The following is a 21,886-nucleotide window of genomic DNA, read 5'->3' on the forward strand; positions in this document are numbered from 1 at the left end:
TAAGCTACTTGACTTGCAATTTATTATGAAATTAATATAAATGTAAGTGAATATTAAACTATACAAACTTAATATTAAACTAGATTTGTAAAGTTCGTCACAACAAACTTTGAAGTTGGTTTTGACGATGCAAGTATTCACGAAGGCAGGTGCTTTTTGGAAGCGAGTGGACATAAGGGTCAGTGTTACTTATGGAAGAAAGTTAACAGAAAGCTGAGGTGCCTAAACATATGGAGGTAAGTGGAGACGAGCATGAGACGTCTTCAGAATACCCGTGAGGAAGTTCCCCTCATTGTTGTGTTTTGATATGTCACATGTCCATGTTGTAAAAAGTTTTTTGATTTTGCATATTTTGGGGGCAGTGCTGCGGCACAACCAAAAGGCCAGTCGGTACACCAATTTAAAACTTTGCTCAGAGTACCTAAAGGAGATGGTCAAGTTTTGTGTAGATAGTTTGAAAGCTTGCCGAGTTATAAATCTCCAAATTTTAAAACGGGAGTCTATGGGAAAAAAAGGCCACTTTGAGACCCGGTACCGGAAGTACTGGTACTCGGATCGCTTAGAAAAGTAATAGCAACAAACTTCAGACCAGGTTCTACAACATATCCAAATTTGTCTCTAGGAGGAGTTACTCTTGATAAATTTTTGTCTAAGTTTAAATAGGAAAACAGAATGTTGGCTTCCACAAAGCCAACATAACCACACAGTAAACATGGTTAAATTAATGTGTGTTGTTTAAAAAGTTTGGTGTGTGTTGTGTGAAAAGTTTGGTGTGTAAATCGTGAAAAGTAAGTCTCTCTAAATAGTCGCTCGCTCGATGAAGTTCGCTCACTGTGTTTGAATAGGAATGTCAGCATTTGAACACTCAAGAAACAGGCAAGAGTTTGGATCGGAGCGAGTTTGAGCAGGGCAGAACAAACATGAAGCTTTGTCATCCTACAAACAATTTTTCTCTGCGTTAGCTACCGTGAAGTGGTTTCTGGTCATTGAAATGTCAAACGCACTGCCACTGAAAATGTGGCTAATCTTTTAAAGTGTTTCTTGCATTTGGGGAGTTTGATATAGTAAGAAGATGAGACAGATCAGGCAGGTTATTTGTGAATCTGTCTTTAGTGGTTGCAGCTGCCCGGCTTGTTTTCAACCTGCCAAAGTTCTTGCATACCACCCCGCTGCTGCGATCCCTCCACTGGCTTCCGGTAGCTGCACGCATCCGATTCAAAACACTGATGCTGGTCTACAAAGCCAAAAATGGACCAGCTCCCTCTTACCTCAAAGCCCTCATCATTCCTCGCACTGCACCCCGCAACCTCCGATCTACCAGCACTGCTCGACTGGTTCCACCATCTCTCAGGGTAAGAGGCAAGTATACTACAAGACTCTTCTCTGTTCTGGCAACAAGGTGGTGGAATGAACTTCCCCTAGAGGTCTGGACAGCTGAGTCACTGGCTATTTTCAAGCGGCGGTTGAAGACCTACTTATTCAGGAAACACTTCAACTAGCACTTCTTTCCTTATCTTTTGCATTAAAAAAAAAAAAAAAAAAAACCTTTGACACTTTTTCATTGTAACTTTGAACAAATGTTTTAAACTCATGGTATCTTAAGTATGTAACCTAGTGAACCAGCATTAATGTATTCAATGTTAAAGATTTAAGCACTTATATACGTCGCTCTGGATAAGGGCATGTGCCAAATGCTGTAAATGTAAATGTAAATGTAAATAATAGTTCTACCGAGTCGATAACGTGGTGAGACACAGTTAGTCTGTTCTACAGGTAGTGTGTACAGTATGAGGTAATGGTCTGTGATGTCATCACTTTGAGGTATGATGTCTATATCAGTGACATGTATTCTGTGTGATATTATTATATTACACTGTACTTTCTGAAATTAAATAAAGTCAACTAAAGTTTGATAGAAAACAAATAAAAAAAAGAATGATGCATTCGGTGAAGAACACACACAAATTTGACTACTGTAATAGAATTGTGGTCATGTTTTACATTGTGGAATAAATAACATTAACAATATGGAATAAAACACTTGGGACAATAGGATGCAAGGCAGAGTTACAATCCCAAATCTTTCTTTAATCCTACATACTTTCCATGTTTCCTGTCTTCACAGTGTGGGCCAGGACAATATTGGCCATGAATTCTCTCATAATCAGTGTCTATAGAGTATAAACATTAAATCAATTTATAACAGTATGTATATATGTATAAATATCCTGTCTAAAGTATCTTGGATCAGTTGGTTAAGGCTATGGGCTGTTGACTGGAGACTGGGTTCAAGACCCAGTGTTGCCAAGATGCCACTATTGGGCCCTTGAACAAAGCCCTTAACCTTCACTACTCCAGGGTTGCTGTATCATGACTGACCCTGCACTTTCACCCCAACATGCAAAGAAAAGAATTTCACTGTGCTGTAACGTAGATGTGACATTTCCAGATTACTAAGTGACTCCTGCTCTGTACTGTGACTGGGCAGAAGACTGAACTGAGAGAAAATACAGTTTATTATCAGTTTATTCTTCCACTTTGACTGAATAATTCCAGAGTGCACAGTATGTTAAATGGACTGTTAAGCAGAAAATTGTTAAAGATATAAGATAATAAAGGCCTTTTACACACAGTAGGTTGTGTTTCCACCAACAAGCAACACAGAAAGACAGAGCAGTTTGAGTAAAGTTTATTATTTCTGAGGAGACATTGAACATTTTTATATCAACTATAATAAACCCATCCAATAGTGCATACAGGTAAATAGTCTGTTTCTACATTCTGCATTCATTACTGTTCCAGTTTCTGCACACAATATATCCAGTGAAGCTCAGGGACAAATTTAATCTCACACCTCACTCATAGTTTTTATAAACACTTTTACTAACATTTTATTTTGGATCACAAAACCTCACAGATGAGTTATAACTAAACATACAGACTCCAGCGTATAGAGGCTGAGTGAATGTGGTGTGGACTCTGTGGAGGAGCCTCATGGTGTCAGAGACGCTGTAAAAGGACAGAGTTCCTGCACTGTGATCCACATACACTCCTATTCTGGAGGATGATGGACCTCGGAGATCAGTCTTTATGTTGTTGTGATAGAAAATGACAGAGGAAGAAAAACACCACAGACTCCAGGACTGACTGTTGTATCCAAACCCACACTCATAACCCCCTCCTTTCCTGCTGATCTCTTTATATGACACCGATATGAACACATTACTGCTCCACTCCACCTCCCAGTAACGGCGTCCACACACACTCTCCTTACACAACACCTGAATCCAGGAGTCAAATCTCTCTGGATGATCAGAGTATCGCTGTTGTGTCCAACTGAATGTCACCACTCTGTTCTTCTCAGACAGAATGAGATCAGGATTTGCTGTGTTTGGATCCAGAGTCAGATAACAGAAATCTACAGTAATAAAATGTCCACATGTTAGATGTTAATCACAGGATTTATAATAAGTGTGTGTGAGACACCTGTCTGTGTTTCTATTCTCCTAATGCTGCTCTATTAAACATAGATCAAAAATACAGACATTTTAACACTGTGTGTGTGTCTGTGTGTCTGTGTCTGCGTGTGTGTCTCTGTGTGTGTGTATGTCTGTTTGTGTGTTTGTGTCTGTGTGTGTGTCTGAGTGTGTGTGTGTGTGTGTGTGTGTGTCTGTGTGTTTGTGTGTTTATATGTGTGTAAGTCTTTGTCTGTGTGAGTGTGTATGTGTGTTTTGAGTCTGTGTGTGTCTGTGTGTGTGTGAGTGTGTGTGTCAGTTTGTGTGTGTCTGAGTGTCTGTGTGTTTATGTGTGTGTAAGTCTTTGTCTGTGTGAGTGTGTATGTGTGTTTTGAGTCTGTGTGTGTCTGTGTGTGTGTGAGTGTGTGTGTCAGTTTGTGTCAGTTTGTGTGTGTCTGAGTGTCTGTGTGTTTATGTGTGTGTAAGTTTGTGTGTGAGTCTGTGTCTCTGTGAGTGTGTGTATATTTGTCTGTGTGTGTGTGTGTCTGTGTGTGGCTGAGTGTGTGTGTGTGTGTGTGTGTGTAAAACCTACACTGCAGAAAATCTTCTCTGTTCTTTTGTTCTGAAGGTAAAACCATCTGAACTGCTGCAGCTTTGGAGACACAGAGACAAAATGGAGACAGAAAAATAAACAGGAAACAGTTTAAAGTGTGAATGTTAAAATTTGCTTCGTCACGTTTATTTCAGACGTCAACAACATCACCATCTCAATTTATTCATCAGCTACGATTTTCTCCACAAATGTAAGATTTGTACTTTGTCTGCTAAATTGATCTTGATGTCATTTACAAGACTGATGCTAATACTGTGTGATTTTCTGCAGTCTTGTTCCTGCTTACTTCTTATTTCTGTTAGATGAATTTTATGGCTCTTTTTACTGTGATACAGAAACAATGTTTGTTTGTTCACCTTCTGGTCTGATTTTGTTGAATTCTTCCTCACAGATTTCCTCGACTCGTTTTTTCAGACCTGAGAGAGATTTCCTCACTCCATCAAATGAGAGATGTTGATTGACAGTGAAGCTGAGTGAGTCGTCACATCCAGGAGAAACACAGAGAGACGGGAAACTCTACATTGAGGAAACACCTCATAGAGAAGGAGAAAAGTGGACGAGAGGAACGAATGAATCTCAGACTGAATCAGAACAAAGACACACTTGTGATCTCAGACAGGAACATTTCTTGTTGCTGTAATGAGCTTTTAGGAGGAAACTTTGTGAGGAACAGCGCCCTCTGTAGATCAGACAGTGAGTGTTACCTGGAGGAAGTGGATTTCATCGTGTGTGTGTGAAAGCTGCTCCAGCTCAGTGATTCTCTTCTTAAGATCAGCAATCTCCTGCTCCAGTTGATTCAGGAGTCGTCCGGCTTGACTCACTTCAGCGTTCTCCTGAGCTCTGATCAGCTCCGTCACCTCCGAGCGCTTTTTCTCCATGTAGCTGATCATCTCAGTAAAGATCCTCTCACTGTCATCTACTGCTGCCTGTGAACGCGTCTGTAAGGACACACACACACACACACACACACACACACACACAGATCCATTTAAAGATGAACTCTTTATCTGACAGTGACTCTATAATGTGTGTGTTTATGTGAATCTCTCAGTTTCCTCCTCACCTTAATAATGTCCACAGTCTGTTTCAGCTCCTGCACCTTCTTCTGCTTCTCCTGGATCCTCTTCTGGGATTTTATCTGATCCTCCTTTAACTCATTCTGAGACCAAATACAATATGTTTAATAGAAATAAAACTAAAATAGAAAGAATTGTAGCTGTAATTAAATAAGAAACTACTACATTGTCCCCAGCACACATCATCACACTCATCACCCTCTCCTTTCCTGCTGATCTCTTTATATCAGACTGCTCTTAACATGGTGCCCTGTGATGATGTGTAATCCCACCTGGGTGAACTCTCCTGGTTACCACGAGAGGCTCCTCAACCTGGATCAGGACAAATATATCTAGACCAAACTCTGAGCAGAAGCTTCCCAGGGGAATAGTTTAAACACAGATACAAATAAACTGAATTATAATATAAATGTGTCTTAAAGAAGCTTCAACACTTTCAGTGAAAAAATGGTTGAAAAAATAGTTTTCTAATTGAAATCAGAATAAAGTGGCACATGACCGTGTTAAATATCTTCATCATCATCATCATCATCATCAGTGTCATGCCGCTGGCTGTTTAAAGTACACTGACTGGTCTGAGCTGTTTCACACGTCTTTACAAAACACACTTTGACTTTTAATAAAAATCCACCTTACACTGAATGACAGTCATATAACCAATAGGATCACCTCAATAGAAATTAGATTAGAAATAGAATTTGTAGAAATTGACTTAAAAAAGAATATTAATATCCAGTTCTCACCTGTTTTTTAGTTCTTTCTGCTTTAGCTGAAACTGTATCATGACCTTTGTGTTGATCCATCAGACAAAAGTAACAGATGAAGCTTTGGTCAGTACGACAGTAGATCTCCATCAGTTTGTCATGTTCAGAGCAGATCTTCTCTTGGAGCTCTGCACAGGCTTCAACTAACTTGTGCTTCTTAAAGACAGGAGACTGATAGTGAGGTTTAAGATGATCTTCACAAAAGGAGGCCTGACAAACCAGACAGGACTTGACAGCTTTGTGTTTTCTCCCTGTGCAGAAATCACACTCCACATCTCCAGGTCCAGCGTAACAGTGAGCAGGAGAAGCAGCTTGGAGTTCAGTCTTCTTCAGTTTCTCCACCACTTCAGCCAGCATGTTGTTCCTGCGAAGAACAGGCCTTGGAGTGAAAGTCTCTCTACACTGAGGACAGCTGTAGACACCCTTCACATCCTCCTGATCCCAGTGAGTATTAATACACACCTTACAGAAACTGTGACCACAGGGAGTAGTCACTGGATCATTCAGGAGATCCAGACACACTGGACAGCTGAACTGATCCACAGAAAAATTATCTACTGAAATACTGGCCTCTGCCATTTTCCTGCTCGCACACTGAGAGAGAGAGAGAGAGAGAGAGAGAGAGAGAGAGAGAGAGAGAGAGAGAGAGAGAGAGAGAGAGAGAGAGAGAGAGAGATCTATAAGTTTCGTTTTTTTTTTAAATGAACTTCCTGGTTCAGTGTGTTATAGTGTAACAGAGAGTGGAGGTGTGGCTTTACAGAGAAAAGGAGCTCGGACTTTAATCACTCACCCACACACACCCACACACACCCACACACACACACCCACCCACCCACACACACACACACACACACACGTTGTGTTTTTATATCCAAATCATATTTGTTTCCTCTCTTTTATTCATGAATTTATTTGCATCAGTCAGCTTTGACCTGACCAGAGGTGCTGACTAATGTTTGACATACTGTACACCAGCCAGTGGTTAAGACAGCTTGATGCTGATCAACTGCTATTTTATGTTCATTGTGTTCTTATTGATTTTATTGGTTTTATTTTTTTATTGTTGTTTTACTGGAAAGCACCTTGTGCTCCTTTTGGCTGTTGTAAGGTGCTCTATAAACAAAATTTTATTGATCTAACACGTTACAATCCTTCATGCTCTCTGAGATCACAAAACTCAGGACTTCTGGTAGTTCCCAGAATATCTAAGTCTATTAAAGGTGGTAGAGAGTTTTCTTATCTAGCTCCCAAACTTTTGAATAGTCTTCCTGATAGTGTTCGGGGCTCAGACACACTTTCCCAGTTAAAAGTAGATTAAAAACTCATCTCTTTAGTCAGGCGTACACATAATACATCCCATAGTGTCATGCACCAGTATATCAGATCTGCACATTTTTATGAACAGCAGATATGTTAATCCCTCTCCACTGCTTCTCTCTTTGTACCCATCCCGAGGCACCCAGACATTGTACCAGCTCCCAACGTCCTCTGTGGGACGTAGCATTTGGGCGTCCACTGAACCGAGGCCGACTCTAAGAATCCTGAGACATCTCCAGTTAGACTCTGTGATACTAAGGAGTTCCGAAGTCCATGATCCTTACACCAATACAACATTTAACTGACTGTATATTACAATCACACCCCCAGTGTCACCCATATGAGGATGGGTTCCCACTTGAGTCCGGTTCCTCTCAAGGTTTCTTCCTTTACCAATTTAAGGGAGTTTTTCCTTGCCACTGCTGCCTGAGTCACCTCAGACTTGCGCATAGGGGAATAAATACATACACATTGTGAACTATATATATCTAATAATAATCTAGAATTTTTTTATTCTGTCAATTCTTTTACTTTTATTATTCGTTATTTCCTTTATCATTAATTATGTTTACCTTCTGTTCTATGTTTATGTTCTGTAAAGCTGCTTTGAGACAATGTCTATTGTAAAAAGCGCTATACAAATAAACTTGAATTGAATTGAATTGATTGATTGATTGATGCTCCAGTTTGAGGAAAAGAGAAGGAACACGGAGAAGGAGATAGAGCAGTTTGACAAAAGGTAGAAGATTACTGAAGGCTGCTGGAGGAAACACTGTGAGGTAGTGGAGCAAATAATTCTTGAAGAAACAGAGCTGGAGAAAATGACAAAAGAGGTGAAAGACCTGAAAGAAACTGTGGAAGAACTAAAGCAGAAAGCCAGAAGTATGGATCCCGAGATGACGAGGGTCGGCTGGTTCCTGAAGCTCTGCAAGAGGAAGAACATCAAGAGAAGATGGTACTTGGAGAAAGAGATAGAGAGACTTGAGCTCCAGCTGAGACACAGTAAAGACCGAGCAGCTCGGTCGACAGAAGTGATCGACGTTCTGGTGAAGGAAAGGGTTAAAATAAAGAGTCAGTTGGTGCTGGAACAGGTAATCGACATCATGGACACAATCGATCGCAGTTCTTCATACGGAAGGAGAAAGAGGCAGGAGCTGATAAAGAGCAAGGAGAGAGAAGTTTACTCTACAGAAGTGACTAATGCTTTGGTGAAGGAAAGAAAGGAAATGAGGAAAGAGCTTCATGAAGAAAAAGAGAGGAACGTGCTGATGCTTGACTAAGAAAGGAAGAACATGGAGAAGAAGAAAAATCAAGACAGACTCAAGCTGGACCTTCGAGCCACGGAAGAGTTTCTGGAGGGAAAAATGAATGAACTGAGAACTTTTTGAGCTGAAAAGAAGAGGATGGACGAGAAAATTCCAGAGATGGCGGAGCAGAAGATTCCAGAGATGGCTGCCATGCAGGAGATGACAGAAGAGCTGGAGGCCTCAGAACCGAAGAAGGAAGCAGGTGAGAAGGAGGGACTTGAGACAGCTGATAAGAAGCTGAAGTGCATTTCCATACAGTGGTTCCAGAAGCTCAGGAAGAAGCTGACAAACAAAGTAGAAGAAGCAGAAGACCAAAGAGAGAAAGCAGATGAAGAAAAAGCAAGAGAGGGAGAGCGAGGCCAAAGAAGCTCAGATGAGACAAGAGACTCTGATGGAGAGAAGAGGAGATTTAACACTGCTGACAGTAGATATCTGAGAACACACACACACACACACACACACACACACACACACACACACACACACACACACACACACACACACACACACACACACACACACACACACACACCATATTTTTTTAAATAAATGCCACTTGGCTCAACATGATTTTTAAGGAGTTTTATTTTTAAATAAGTGTGGATTAAGTGTCCAAATACTTTTTGGTGTCACTGTATAGAAAACATCTATAATAGTGTAATCATATAAAGTTAGTGCTGGGCGACAGCTGGAAAGTTTATCATCCATATTATGTGTCATATCACTCGGAATTAATAATCAATCATTCATCAATTTTATTAAGGTTTTTTTTTATACATTTTAAATTTACACACTTTATTAAGGCAAAAATAAAATAATTTTAGTTTTGAACCAAATAATTCAACAAATAGATTTCTTCTATCTTACATGAAGATTAAATGTGTGTTAAATAAACCGGTATAATAATATAAATATAATATTCTCATGCACTTTTATAAATAAATGACACAACATTAATTTGGTTGCTTGATCCAAGATGGCGGCGCTGCAGTAACACACAGCGGCAACTCCGGATACAATATGGTGTTATTTACCTTTTTTAAGCCCGACTATTGCTAGTACATGGACACCAGCGGCAGCAGTGTTCATGTATACAACCGCCAGAAGATAATAAAATCGTATTTATGTATAAAAACGTATTCATGATGACATCAGTTTAACAATACACAAAAAAGCCTTTAGACTGTATTAGGACAGACAGGCTTTACTGAAACTTGATTAAACACAAACATGACTGCATGATGTCTTACTAAGACATTTGTGACTTTACAGAACAAGTCCTTGTACACAACCATTTTAAAACAAAGAATTTGTGTAAGATATGAGAAATTCAACATAATTCAGAACTGTCTCTGTTTTGATTTTCAGGGGATGCTTCATATCTAACAGTTTCCTCAGTTACACTGTGTTTTCTTTTTAAAGTTATTCCCCAGTTTCGAACGCAATCTCGTATATTCTGGGCTGTGCGACCTGCCAGCACAGGATCCTCTGCAGCCTTACACTGCAGACACTCTTTCATTGTGACCAGTTTTCTTGTGGTTATATGTCTTACAATATTTCATTACAGCCACCTCCTTAAGTTTAGACCACGATTTTGCCAATTATCATTTGGTAAGCATGTATATTTTATAATCATGAGTAGTTTTGTATACAGCAGAAGTTGAAGGATTGAGGTACATTTTAAACTAAAATCCACATTTTGTCTTGGTCCAATTTTTATTAGATCTAATTATAGTGGAGATTTACTTTCAAAATATGTTAGGGTAGAGTTTTACTGGTGTAAATAGATACAGAAATCTAAACATTTTTTTATTGTATTAAGGCACATTAAAAGATTGTCTTCACTGGCACATATACACATAAGGAGAGTTTTGGGGTTTGCTCAGAGGTACAACAGTGGCAGTTTGGCGCTTGAATCCCGACCTTCCAATCAACATCCCAGAGCTTTAATGACTTGAGCTACCCATGTCCCAGTCGTAATTTAGAAATTTAGTGGTGCCAAACATGTACAGTGTAAAAAGTTGCAGTTTTAGAATGTTATGTTTACTGTAGATGCCAAGCATGAGACGCTCAATTGAGCAACGCCTCATCACATACTTTGTATAGTCACCGAAAAAAACACATGTTGTGTACACAGTAGTTGCAGAATTCACGGTAAAATAATAAATAGATAAATACCTGGCTCAATGGGTTAAGTGTTGCCATGATGCCACTGCTGGGCCCATGAACAAAGCCCTTAACCTTCATTACTCCAGGGTTGCTGTATTATGGCTATATCATCGTTGCACTCATGTTGTATCGTTGCTATATCATCTGACCCTGCACTTTGACCCCAAGATGCAAAGAAAAGAATTTCACTGTACTTTAATGTAGATGTGACAAATGCAGCCCACTAACTGAAGTTGAAGGTAATTTTCAGGTTTGAGTCCACTCATCTTTAAAGTAAATCATCTACTATAATGTCCTGTTTTACTTAACATAAGATGACATGACTAAACATAACACGACATAATATATAACATGACATGACTTAACATATAACATGACATACACTGTAAGTATTTACTGTAAATTTACAAATAATTCCTAACAGTATTGTACTATACTTTCATAAAACATTGTCATACTGTGTATTTTATTATATGACTGTAAATGCATAGTAATTCTTATATTTTAGCCACTTGATCTGTAATACATTGTTATACTGTTGACGTGTTGCATTGTGGGAGTGTTTTGGCGTTCAGTTTAAAGTTTGTGTGTGTACGGTTCAGAGCTGTGATGATGTGAACAGACATGAACAACACTTGAGTTGTCGAGTTAAGACCATCTTTATTCGTTTGCATTTCAATGTTGCTTTCACAAACTGATTCATCATTTGAACGTCAGTACGAATGATCTCTGTTCTCACTTCTTTACCCACTAACACCATTCATCACTATATATTAATAATATTTAAAGAGTCAGATTCATTTAAGTCTGATTTTTACAAATATCTTTCTTGTGTATATAAAGCTATAGTTAAAAAGGAACACATTAATTTTAAAAAAAAGCCATAGAGCTATGAAGCAGCTCTATGGCTCTAAAAGTTTAACAAGAATGGATTAAAGAAAGAAAAAGTAAGATCAGTCTCTGTATCAGTCTTTGTATCAGTCTTTGTATCAGTCTTTATATCAGTCTTTATAATCAGTCTTTATATCAGTCTTTATATCAGTCTTTATAATCAGTCTTTGTGTCAGTCTTTGTGTCAGTCTTTATATCAGTCTTTGGATCAGACTTTGTGTCAGTCTTTATGTCAGTCTTTATGTCAGTCTTTATATCAGTCTTTATGTCAGTCTTTATGTCAGTCTTTATATCAGTCATTATATCAGTCTTTATATCAGTCTTTGAAGGCACTGTGCGTCTCAGCTAATGGATCGAAACCTAAGAGAAAAAGGAGAAAACACAGAGTAAAATTTATGCTCTTATGCTTTAGTACTTTAAGATAAAGTGCATTGATCATAAACATCTCATATACAAAAACTGTTGAAACTAGTACACTAACATTACTATTTTATAGAAACTCCTTCATCAATTGATTATTGACCTTTTCAATAGAATAAACTATTAAAATAAAAAGTACTGAGTTACTTTCAGGAGTAAAGAAAAAAAGAAAGAAAACAATTTAAGATTGTATTAATAAGACTTACACACCGAGTATCAAGCTCGGAACCCCGTTTATTATTAACTGCTTACGGTGTTACACACAGTCACAACTTTACTGTATCGGCATCATTACACTGCCCTCTAGTGGCCATCATATACAATAAACACATCTCTATACATTTTTAGCTGGTGATATTTATTGAATTATCAGTAACTGCTGAATCAGACAAGATCCAGACAACAAAAGACATTTTATAAAAGATATTTAAAGACAATAAAAACACTTTTGAATCTTTTGTTTTTCGTTAAAATCAAAGGATTTTCACTGGTCCGTTAAGATTACTCGTGAATAACGAGTCGACTCGGGGATTGATTCATTCATTTTGTGTTGACTGCGCATGCGCAACATCGTAAGCGATCATTAATCAGAAAAGATTAGTTCACCTTTCGAGTGGTTTGTTCATCACGTGACAGCACCATAGGCTAAGGCAATGCAGTCTGAGCCGGAAACATTTTAATTGCATTCTGCTGAAGTGAACGAAATGACTCGAAAAAAGATCTGTTCATTTTGCTGAACGAGATTCAATGAACCGAATCAGTAAAATGATCCGAACTTCCCATCACTAATGAGATATTTTTATTGGCTACCGAAATGCAGAATCGTGATTTTTTTTAAATAACAAAGTAAATTACTTAGTTTAATTTGTACTGAAGTACAAGTAAAATTATATACTTAAAAATATACTCATACAAGTACAAATACCTCATAAAATATACTTAATTACAGTAACATGAGTAGTTGTTCCCTTCAGCATTGTTAATAGCTGCCAACTTGAAGGATTTAGGTTCGATGTTTGTAAGAAATAAAGGACGGCGGATGTGTTTTGTGTTTTATGGTTTGTTTGAGAATCTTCAAATCTCAGCAGCTTCATTATCCGAATCAGATCTCTGGCTCCTCGACCACATGACCTCATCAAGCAAGAATACATTTCTCTTAGGTCAATAATGTTTAAGGAACTAGGTTTAAGGCTCCATGAACACACAGGGTCACTTTAGTGTGTGTAGCTGCTCTGTCTCCTGTCACCCATACAAATACTGTGGAGACCGTGCACAGGAACTCAGCAAGTTCAAAAAGCAAGCAGATCTCAGGAGTGATAAGAGTCAGTTTGGTGACAGGTGATGCAGCAGACATGTCCTTTTTAAAACATATAAAACTTACTGTTTTTACCGTTTTAACTCCTCCTTCTTTTACAGCCATTCCTGATCTTCTGCTCTGCTAGTTCCTTTTTTGTTTTAGACAGAGTAATAATCAGCTGCTTCCTTCGAACAATATTCCCATTCATCTCCCTGATAGCTGTGTAGGCTTCAGCTTCAGAGGAATATGTGATGAATCCATATCCTTTTAACATCAAAAACTGTACAAGGAGATACAGAAAGCAAACAATGAGCATTACACACACTAAAATATATATAAAACAGAACAGCTATGCTGTGTTAGTATCAGTGAACTGTGATTGATCCCCTTATAGTCCATATTACTGATGAAATTGCATGAAATTTCATAGAGCAGCTATACAAAATACAGTGTATGGAAAAACATGTTTCCTAAAAGAGAGAGTAAGGGGAAGTGAACACAGTGTATTGGGGAAGGAAGAAACTGGAGGGATTAGTAGTTCACCTTTGCTCTGCTGATATTCCCGAGAAGACACAGGCTCCTGTTGAGACAAAGTCTCAGGAGGAGACACAGGCTTGGGTTGAGAAAAGGTCTCAGGAGGAGACAGAGGCTTGGGTTGCGACATGGTCTCAGGTGGAGACACAGGCATTGGGAGATGCAGGTGCGAGTGGAGCCACAGGTTCAGGCAGAAATACAGCTTTGGGTAGAGTCACATGTTGGGGTGGCGACAGAGTCTCAGGTGAAGACACAGACTCCAGTTGTTCTTCTTCAACAGTCCCCAACATTGGGGAATTGGGTTAGACGTCAGGTGGCAGGTCGTGGTAGTACTCTTGGCAGTCCACGGGCTTGTACACAGGGTTGTACACAAGGTCGTACATGGGGTCGTACACTGGTTCGTACACTGGGTCCTACACGGGTTCGTACACGGGCTCGTACACTGGGTCGTACACGAGGTCATACACAGGGTCGATGTTGTGAGTGACATGTACAGGGTCAGGTTTAGTGGCAGGCACATAAACTGTTTCTTCAGGCTGGAACTGAAAGAAGAAACAGAGTTGGCTTTTAGAGAAACTGATAGTTTCAGAAAAACAAAAAGAACTGAACAGGTTCATACTGAGGCTTACTGATGAAAATAATGACATTTCTCTTGAGAAACAGACCTGGATCTATTACTTATTATACTGTATCTTCCACTTCTGTGTTAAATCATCATGTCTAAGGCTTTAGTGCTCCCTAACACAATAAGCTAAACATCTTACTATTTAATATGAAATGATTATAAATATAAATGAATATTAAACTATACAAACTTAATATTAAACTAGACAATAAAAATGCTTAAATAATATGGATCTTCATGATCAAATTTACATTTTTCAATTCAAATCAAATGTATTTCTATAGCACTTTAACAATTGACATTGTCCCAAAGCAGCTTTAAAGAACATAATCATTAAACAAAATGTTAATATAAAGATTAATATAATAGAAAAATTCAAGATTAATATTAGATATATTTAAATGTAAATATTTATTAAAAATTGACTGATCAACAAAGTTGTAATAAGGAAACTTACCATTTTCGTAACTTGATGGTGTGTTGTGCCTCGTTTGAAAAGTCAAATTTGTGCAAATGAAAGTTTGCTGTGTAAAAAGTGTGGTGTGTGTTGTGTAAAAAGTGTGTTGTGTGTTGTGTAAAATGTGTGGTGTGTGTTGTGTAAAATGTGTGGTGTGTGAAAATAATAACGTGTGCTGTGTAAATCATGAATAGTATAAGTGTCACTAAAGTCGCTCACTCGATGAAGTTTGCTCACTGTGTTTAAATTGGAATGTCAACAATTTAAATGTAAACGGTGATGATGTCATTGTGTTCCGGATCATCTATGACATCACAGGACTCATCCTACAGCATCCTTCAGTGTTATACACTACACTACTAACATATGTGACCATATGTTTACCTTCACAACCACAACACAACAAGACAATCATTTTATTCTATTCAACACGTCCTGACTAGTATTTTAAGATATGAGTGTCTCAGCCCCAAGAGGCCTCGCTTTAATGATTGTGCTAAAATATATTCACACTGGTATCTTCCTGCTTTAATCACAGTCTATATATCTGTGTAAATCTCATATACGCTTTTAAAAGCAGATGTCTGGCACAGTCAATTACAAGGACTCTAATCCATTTATTTTGTTTAATAAAGCCGATACTTTTCACCTGACTACACAGTAAAAGAAGAAAAACTTTTTACTTTTTTTTAGCATATATTATTTACCAATATTTTTTTAGCTCTGTGGAATGCTGCAGAATTTTGCAGAACCTGTCAACAATACATAGCAAATACTGTAGAAGGGACAGATTTAAATAACCTACATATAATTTTATTTCTATTTTATTTAATCAGCAACAATTTCTCTAATATGATTCTCACCTCAGTCTCATAACCTGCTCATATCACATGTCCACTGAACACAGTCTCCTCCTCCTTTAGGCTGAAGTCTCCTGCAGGTGCAATTTACACCTGAGATTGTACACACACACACACACACACACACACACACACACACACACACACACACACACACACACACACATACATACATACATACATACACACACATACACACACACACATGCATACACATGCATACACACACACACACACACATACACACACACAAACACACAGACACGCATACACATGCATACACACAAACACATACACATATACACACAAATACACATGCATACACACACACATACACACACATACACACACACACACACACACACACACACACACACACAAACGCATACACACACACACACACAAACACACACACACGCATACACATGCATACACACAAACACACACATACACACATACACACACATACACACACACAAAAATGCATACATACACACACACACAATACCCTGATCAGCCATAATATTAACACCACTGACAGTTAATGTGATTAACATTGATTGTGTTGTTACAGCGCCACCTGTCAAGAGGTGGGATGTATTTTTTTAGGCAGCATTTGAACACTCAGGAAACAGGCAAGAGTTTGGATCGGAGTGAGTTTGAGCAGGGCAGAATTGCCAGAATCTCCAAAACAGCAGGTCTTGTGTGATTTTCCCACCATGGGAATGGTTCAGGAATGGCTTGTGCATGAGTACAGTGTATAGTCTACAGTACATACCGGTGTGTAGTACAGAAATGTACATTTTCCTCCAGACACACACACATACTGCTCCAGGCACAACACCGTGTCATCCTACAAACATGAAGCAGCATCTTGTGTTAAACCTCCATTGATATGACATACAGCTGTCTTAGCCGCTAATATGTTAACATGCTAACGTGTTTACAATCTGTTATTAGCAGATGGTGTGAACTGCAGTTATAACTGCAGCAAATCGCTATAAAAAACAAGGGAGGATTTTTCTCTGGTTAGCTACCGTAAAGTGGTTTCTGAATCCTGATCATTAAAATGTCAGACGCACTGCCACTGAAAATGTGGCTAATCTTTTAAAGTGTTTCTTGCATTTGGGGAGTTTGGTATTGTTGGAAAAAATCTTAGTAGAAATAATTAAAATATTATTCCTTACAATACTATAACCAAAGTAAAGTATTAGGCCTTGCAAAATATTACAATTGCTGTCATAAGACACATGTAGGTGATGTTGTAGGCCAAAGATGTTTATTGCAACCAGATTCGGGGCTGTCAGGCCTAGTCAGTCTGAGCACATTTGTAATAACAACTTGTTATGTAGAAGGGAAAAGACCATTGTTCCCAGACCTTAGCTCATAAATTGTTATGGAAAATGAAGAACACCATGGTTCTCAGACCTTGGGCCATAGCAATAACATGTTATGTAGAATGAAAAAAAAAACAGTGATCCACAGACCCAGGGCCTGAAAAATAAGGGGAGGAAAATCCATAAATGGGCATTTGGTGCTCATAAACATGTTGTGCAGACTGAAGAAGGCCCAGGTGTTTAGTCTAAAGTTATGCGAAATAAGGGAAGGAAAATCCATAAATGGGCATATGGGTGAAAGGTAATGGGAAATCAGGGGAAATTGGGTCCGGGTGTTTAGAGAACATAGTGGGTAATGCCGAAAAAAACAGGTGATATGGCACCTGGGACTCCAAAAAATAGTGGGAAGCAAAGCGGGGGCGAGGAGTGTTAGGATATATATATATATATCCGGGGCGAGCGGGTCAGTTGGGGGTTGTTTTTATTTTCGCAAGGACGTCGCGAGAGTTTTTGTTTCTTTCTTGATTAATTTGGCATGACATGCTCTTATGGGTTTTAATTTGTTACTTTTAATTTGGTAATTTGTTACTTTAAATTTGGCAATTTGATACTTTGAATTTGGCAACTACAATTTGTTGGCTGATTGACCACAATAAAGAAGTTTGCTCATTCTCATCCAGGCCTGAGGAGTTTTCTCAGTTTTTTTGTAGTAATTATAGAGTTAACAGTGAAATTTAACTAAAGGCCTAAGAGAAGAGATCACCCTGTGATGTGTCGGCTTGGAGACCGGCTCTGAGTTCCGACATATCTAATGGCACCCCAGATGGGACTTCAAAGGGGCTAGCTTGACCTGTGTCCAGGACCAGGACCACTCTCTCTGAAGGGTCACAGAGGCCGGCCATAATATTAAGGTAAGCAGACGCCTGTTATATTCGAAGTCTGTGCATAGTGAATCTGTGACCTGAAAAGGGAGGGGTGGCCCTGGGAGGCGGACAGCTGCCCTTGAAGTCAAGAACTCTTAAGGGTGAAATACAGTATAATAACTGGATGAAATAGGAAATAGATAAAGTTGTTTTGATTTGTGACTGTGTGAGTGGCAGGGTAAAATCTCATGTGCGGATTCTGTTGTGAGAGGCACACACACACTTAGACAGAGAGAGAGGTGTGTGTGTGTGACAGGAATGCTCTCATGAGTGAGTTCTGTTGTGAGAGGCACGCACACGGAGAAAGAGGGAGAGGTGTGTGTGTGTGACAGAACAAAAACTCATGAGTGAATTCTGGTGTATACATTTTTTTTACTTACTTATATTTTTGGTATTAAGGATTGAAAATTCCTGTGGCATACCGCCGGTGTGTATATAACTCACAGCCGGGACTGAACGGGCAGGTGGAGAAAACGCGTTGGCCCTCGATACCGCTGTCCAGCGATACAGGTCTGCTTGGTAGGGCTGGGGGGCCCCCTGGGGTACGGTAAAGTACCTGGGGTATGGTAAAGTACCCAGTATTTATAAGTGTTTATATACGTGCACGTTATCATCATAAGTATACGGCGATTCACAATGATAAGTGGATACGGCAACGTACACATTGATAAGTGGACAGAGCCAAATGAGTATTCATAAATAAGTGTACGCCATATAAGTATATAATAAATGATACGTGTACGGTGTGTAATGTGTATGAATTGTTTATGTACACATGTGTATTTGTGTATGGTCAAACTGAATGACGATCCAGTTTGATGTGTGATAAAGTACAAACAAGCAATTGTGAAGTGTTTTATGGCACTTATAAGATCTTATAAAATGAGTTGCAACGGAAAAAAGCGCTAAGTCACACAAGCAGAACATAACATTTAAGTTACACAAGCATTCAATTATAGCAGAGAACTGTATGAGACACACTGAGTGAAAATAAGATTCACCTGATTCATCTGATTCACCTTGCTTCATAGTTTTCAATATTTTTTAATAAATCCCCAAGGGTCCAAGAAGTATCTAAGCCTTTTAATCCAAATTGCTGTGCTCGCCTTACAATAGTTATTTTTTCTGACCGAACACTGTACACGGAGTTTATTCCCGTCCATTTTTTTCCGACTCTCGCTTCCTAGTTGATGAACTACAAATTCGGTGTCATGTTTGTAGTCCAGCCTCACATGAGCCAATAGGTGCCCCATAGAGCAGAGATAGACAAGCTTAGAAGCCAATACCCGGTAACAGATATTTGTTTGGCAGTTGGGCCAGCCAGTAACAAGTAGCGAGACCCTGACGTCCCTTTAGCCAATAAGGAGACGATTTTAACGAGGAGCGATAAGGGCCATCTGGCATGGTGACTGTTATGACTTAATTCCCAAACACACATACACAGAACAGCTTTTCTGAGTTTTTTCTCTTTTTGTAAGCAGATACTAATGCCTAGTGGGAAAAAACATTTATATAAAATTAAATCATTTTAAGTTTGTTAAAGAATTTAAACAATTCTTGGGCCATTCTTTTTGACTTCATAAGTTTTGTTTGTTTTGTTGGGGAAAGTTTTTTCAGTAGTGTTACACCAGGTGTAAGTTATTTTTATTTTTTATTTTTATTTTATTTTTTGTCTTTGTTTTATTTTATTTTATTTTTTGTTGTTTGTGTTTGTTTATATGGATCCCATTAGCTGAAAGTCTATGCAATCAGCTAGTTTTCCTGGGTCCACACATATGCATATTCATACATACAAATCTGTTTTTAATTCATAACAGGACTAGACATAACTATAATATGATTTATAATGACATGTAAAAACCTAATGTAGTGTTTTTGTTTCAGTAAAAGAAACCCTCCATTCTAGCCTCTGTAACTCTGTGCCAGTAAGGCCTAGAATCACCTTGACATTTGTAACACACACAGAGAGATTGTTTTGGTTCCAATGAGATTGTTGTTTTTTCTTTGTCTCTTTTCTGAGTGTTAGAGGTTTTAGAAGCTGAAAACTTGGAGCATTATCTAAACGAGTAGAGTTACATGATGTTATAAGTTTTATTTTTTATTTTGTATATTTTATTTTGTCTTTTTGACAATGTAACAACAATTTAATTTTTACAACTTAACAATTTGTTTTGATTATTTATCTAAGTGATTTAACAGTGATTTAACTGGTAGTTTATTTGATTGATTGATTGTTTATTTGATTTTATTTGATTTATTAGTGAGTTAATTAATTGAATAGGTCAATACTTGGTTGATTATGTAATTATTTGAATGTGCAGTTGATTGATTTTAATCAATTTTAATTTAATTTTCATTTTAATTGAAGTTACTTGTTGGACTTATACTCTGATCTTGATATCTGCCTTGTCTTTCTTGAGAATTATACTAGAAGGAATCCTGCACAACCACGTTTACCAGAAAAAGAATAAACTTCAACTGCAATAATTACAGAACCACGTGACAGTGCCACAAGGGCGAGACAAGGGTGCATGATGGAGAAAGGTAAAAGAACTTAATTACTCCAGCTGCAATTGTAATAATAAAGCACAAGAAGGCTGAAAAAGAAATTAAGAAGTACATGAAAAAATGGCAAGACCAGACAAAAGGAGAATTGCAGTGGCCTGAAGGAGGGACATTTGATGAGGTAAAATGTAGGAAGATGAGAGTAAGTATAAAATGCTGGGGAGAAATAAAAAGCATGAGAAAATTTCTTTGTTTAAATTTTTTACATTTTAGTAAGTTTTTAGGAAAATGCTGTAATATTGCAATGTTGGGCTCTGCTAGGAGCAGAATTTCTGTATTTGTACCCACTTTGTCTGATCATATATACAGAGCATTTAGGCATTCATTTGCAGGTTGATTGCTTACTGTGCATAATAATATGATGTATGAATGGGCATTTATTGATATGGGTATTGAGAGGAAAATATTTAGGAGAGCTTTTGTTTCTGTTTTGCTTTTGTTTTTGTTCTGTTACTTTTGGTGTGGTTGGTCTGTGATTGGTTGCAATGATAGGCCCTAAGACAGCTCTTTTCTACTGAAAAGCACAGGCGAACATTGCACTTGCTACACAGTGTGTTTGTGTATCCACAATTGCAGTAAACTGGAAGAATAGACTAACTGAAAGAGAAATCTACATATTATCCAGCATATCCATTTGCACCTGTCTCTGTAATTATGGTCTAATTGAAAATAAGTATAACAGAAACACAAAAGCACATTTAGAAATGAATTACAATGAATTATCTTACAGTTTAAATTTCGATTTGTGATGATGTAAGAAGTGCAGTGTCTTTATGTAAGGCATAAGGTGCACAGGTTATTTTGACTATTACTTTGGCCCAAGGTTGTTGAGAAGGCTACAGTCCCACCCTCAGGTGAATGTGAGGAGCAGCTCCAACCCCCATCTTATAACGAACATTACAGATCCGAGTACAACGGGATCCATCAATACAGTTGGGAGAAGGAGGTGAAACAGATTATAGGAGGGCAATTCAGAGGAGTAATCCGGCAGACGTCAGCAGAAAAAGAACGTCCCAAGGGAGAGCAAGAAGACTGCCCTCCCATGGTAAAGGGCGGCAGCAGAGGAGAAGAAGGAAAATACCCAGAATGCCCAGAAGGGGCTACAGGAGGAAGAAAGGAAGTGCTGGAAGATGATGAATATCGACACCTGTACTGGGACAGGGAGGTGGAGAAAACTAATGCCCGATGGGAGGAAGGGGACTCCCACTTATCGTGGCAGCAAGCAGAGAAACGTAATATGGGGTGGTTGACTGAATACACATGCCCGCCAGGTTTA

The 21,886-nt window shown here is 38.4% G+C and overlaps 2 protein-coding genes across 2 annotated transcripts in view; both read right to left on the reverse strand.

Annotated features, from left to right (window-relative positions):
- The window catches only part of LOC113645130 (tripartite motif-containing protein 16-like), a 664,889-nt gene that overhangs the window by 22,706 nt on the left and 620,297 nt on the right, over positions 1-21,886 (reverse strand). The window lies entirely within an intron of this gene.
- LOC113645129 (E3 ubiquitin/ISG15 ligase TRIM25-like) lies at positions 2,675-6,514 on the reverse strand. The gene is made up of 6 exons (XM_047820373.1): positions 5,888-6,514; positions 5,132-5,227; positions 4,773-5,006; positions 4,425-4,584; positions 4,048-4,107; positions 2,675-3,418 (listed from the first exon to the last, which is right to left on the reverse strand). The coding sequence occupies exons 1-6, from the start codon at positions 6,485-6,487 to the stop codon at positions 2,892-2,894; spliced, it is 1,677 nt and encodes a 558-aa protein (XP_047676329.1). The 5' UTR covers positions 6,488-6,514; the 3' UTR covers positions 2,675-2,891.

This window comes from Tachysurus fulvidraco, chromosome 11 (genome assembly GCF_022655615.1).
Source record: "Tachysurus fulvidraco isolate hzauxx_2018 chromosome 11, HZAU_PFXX_2.0, whole genome shotgun sequence".
NCBI lineage: Eukaryota > Metazoa > Chordata > Actinopteri > Siluriformes > Bagridae > Tachysurus > Tachysurus fulvidraco.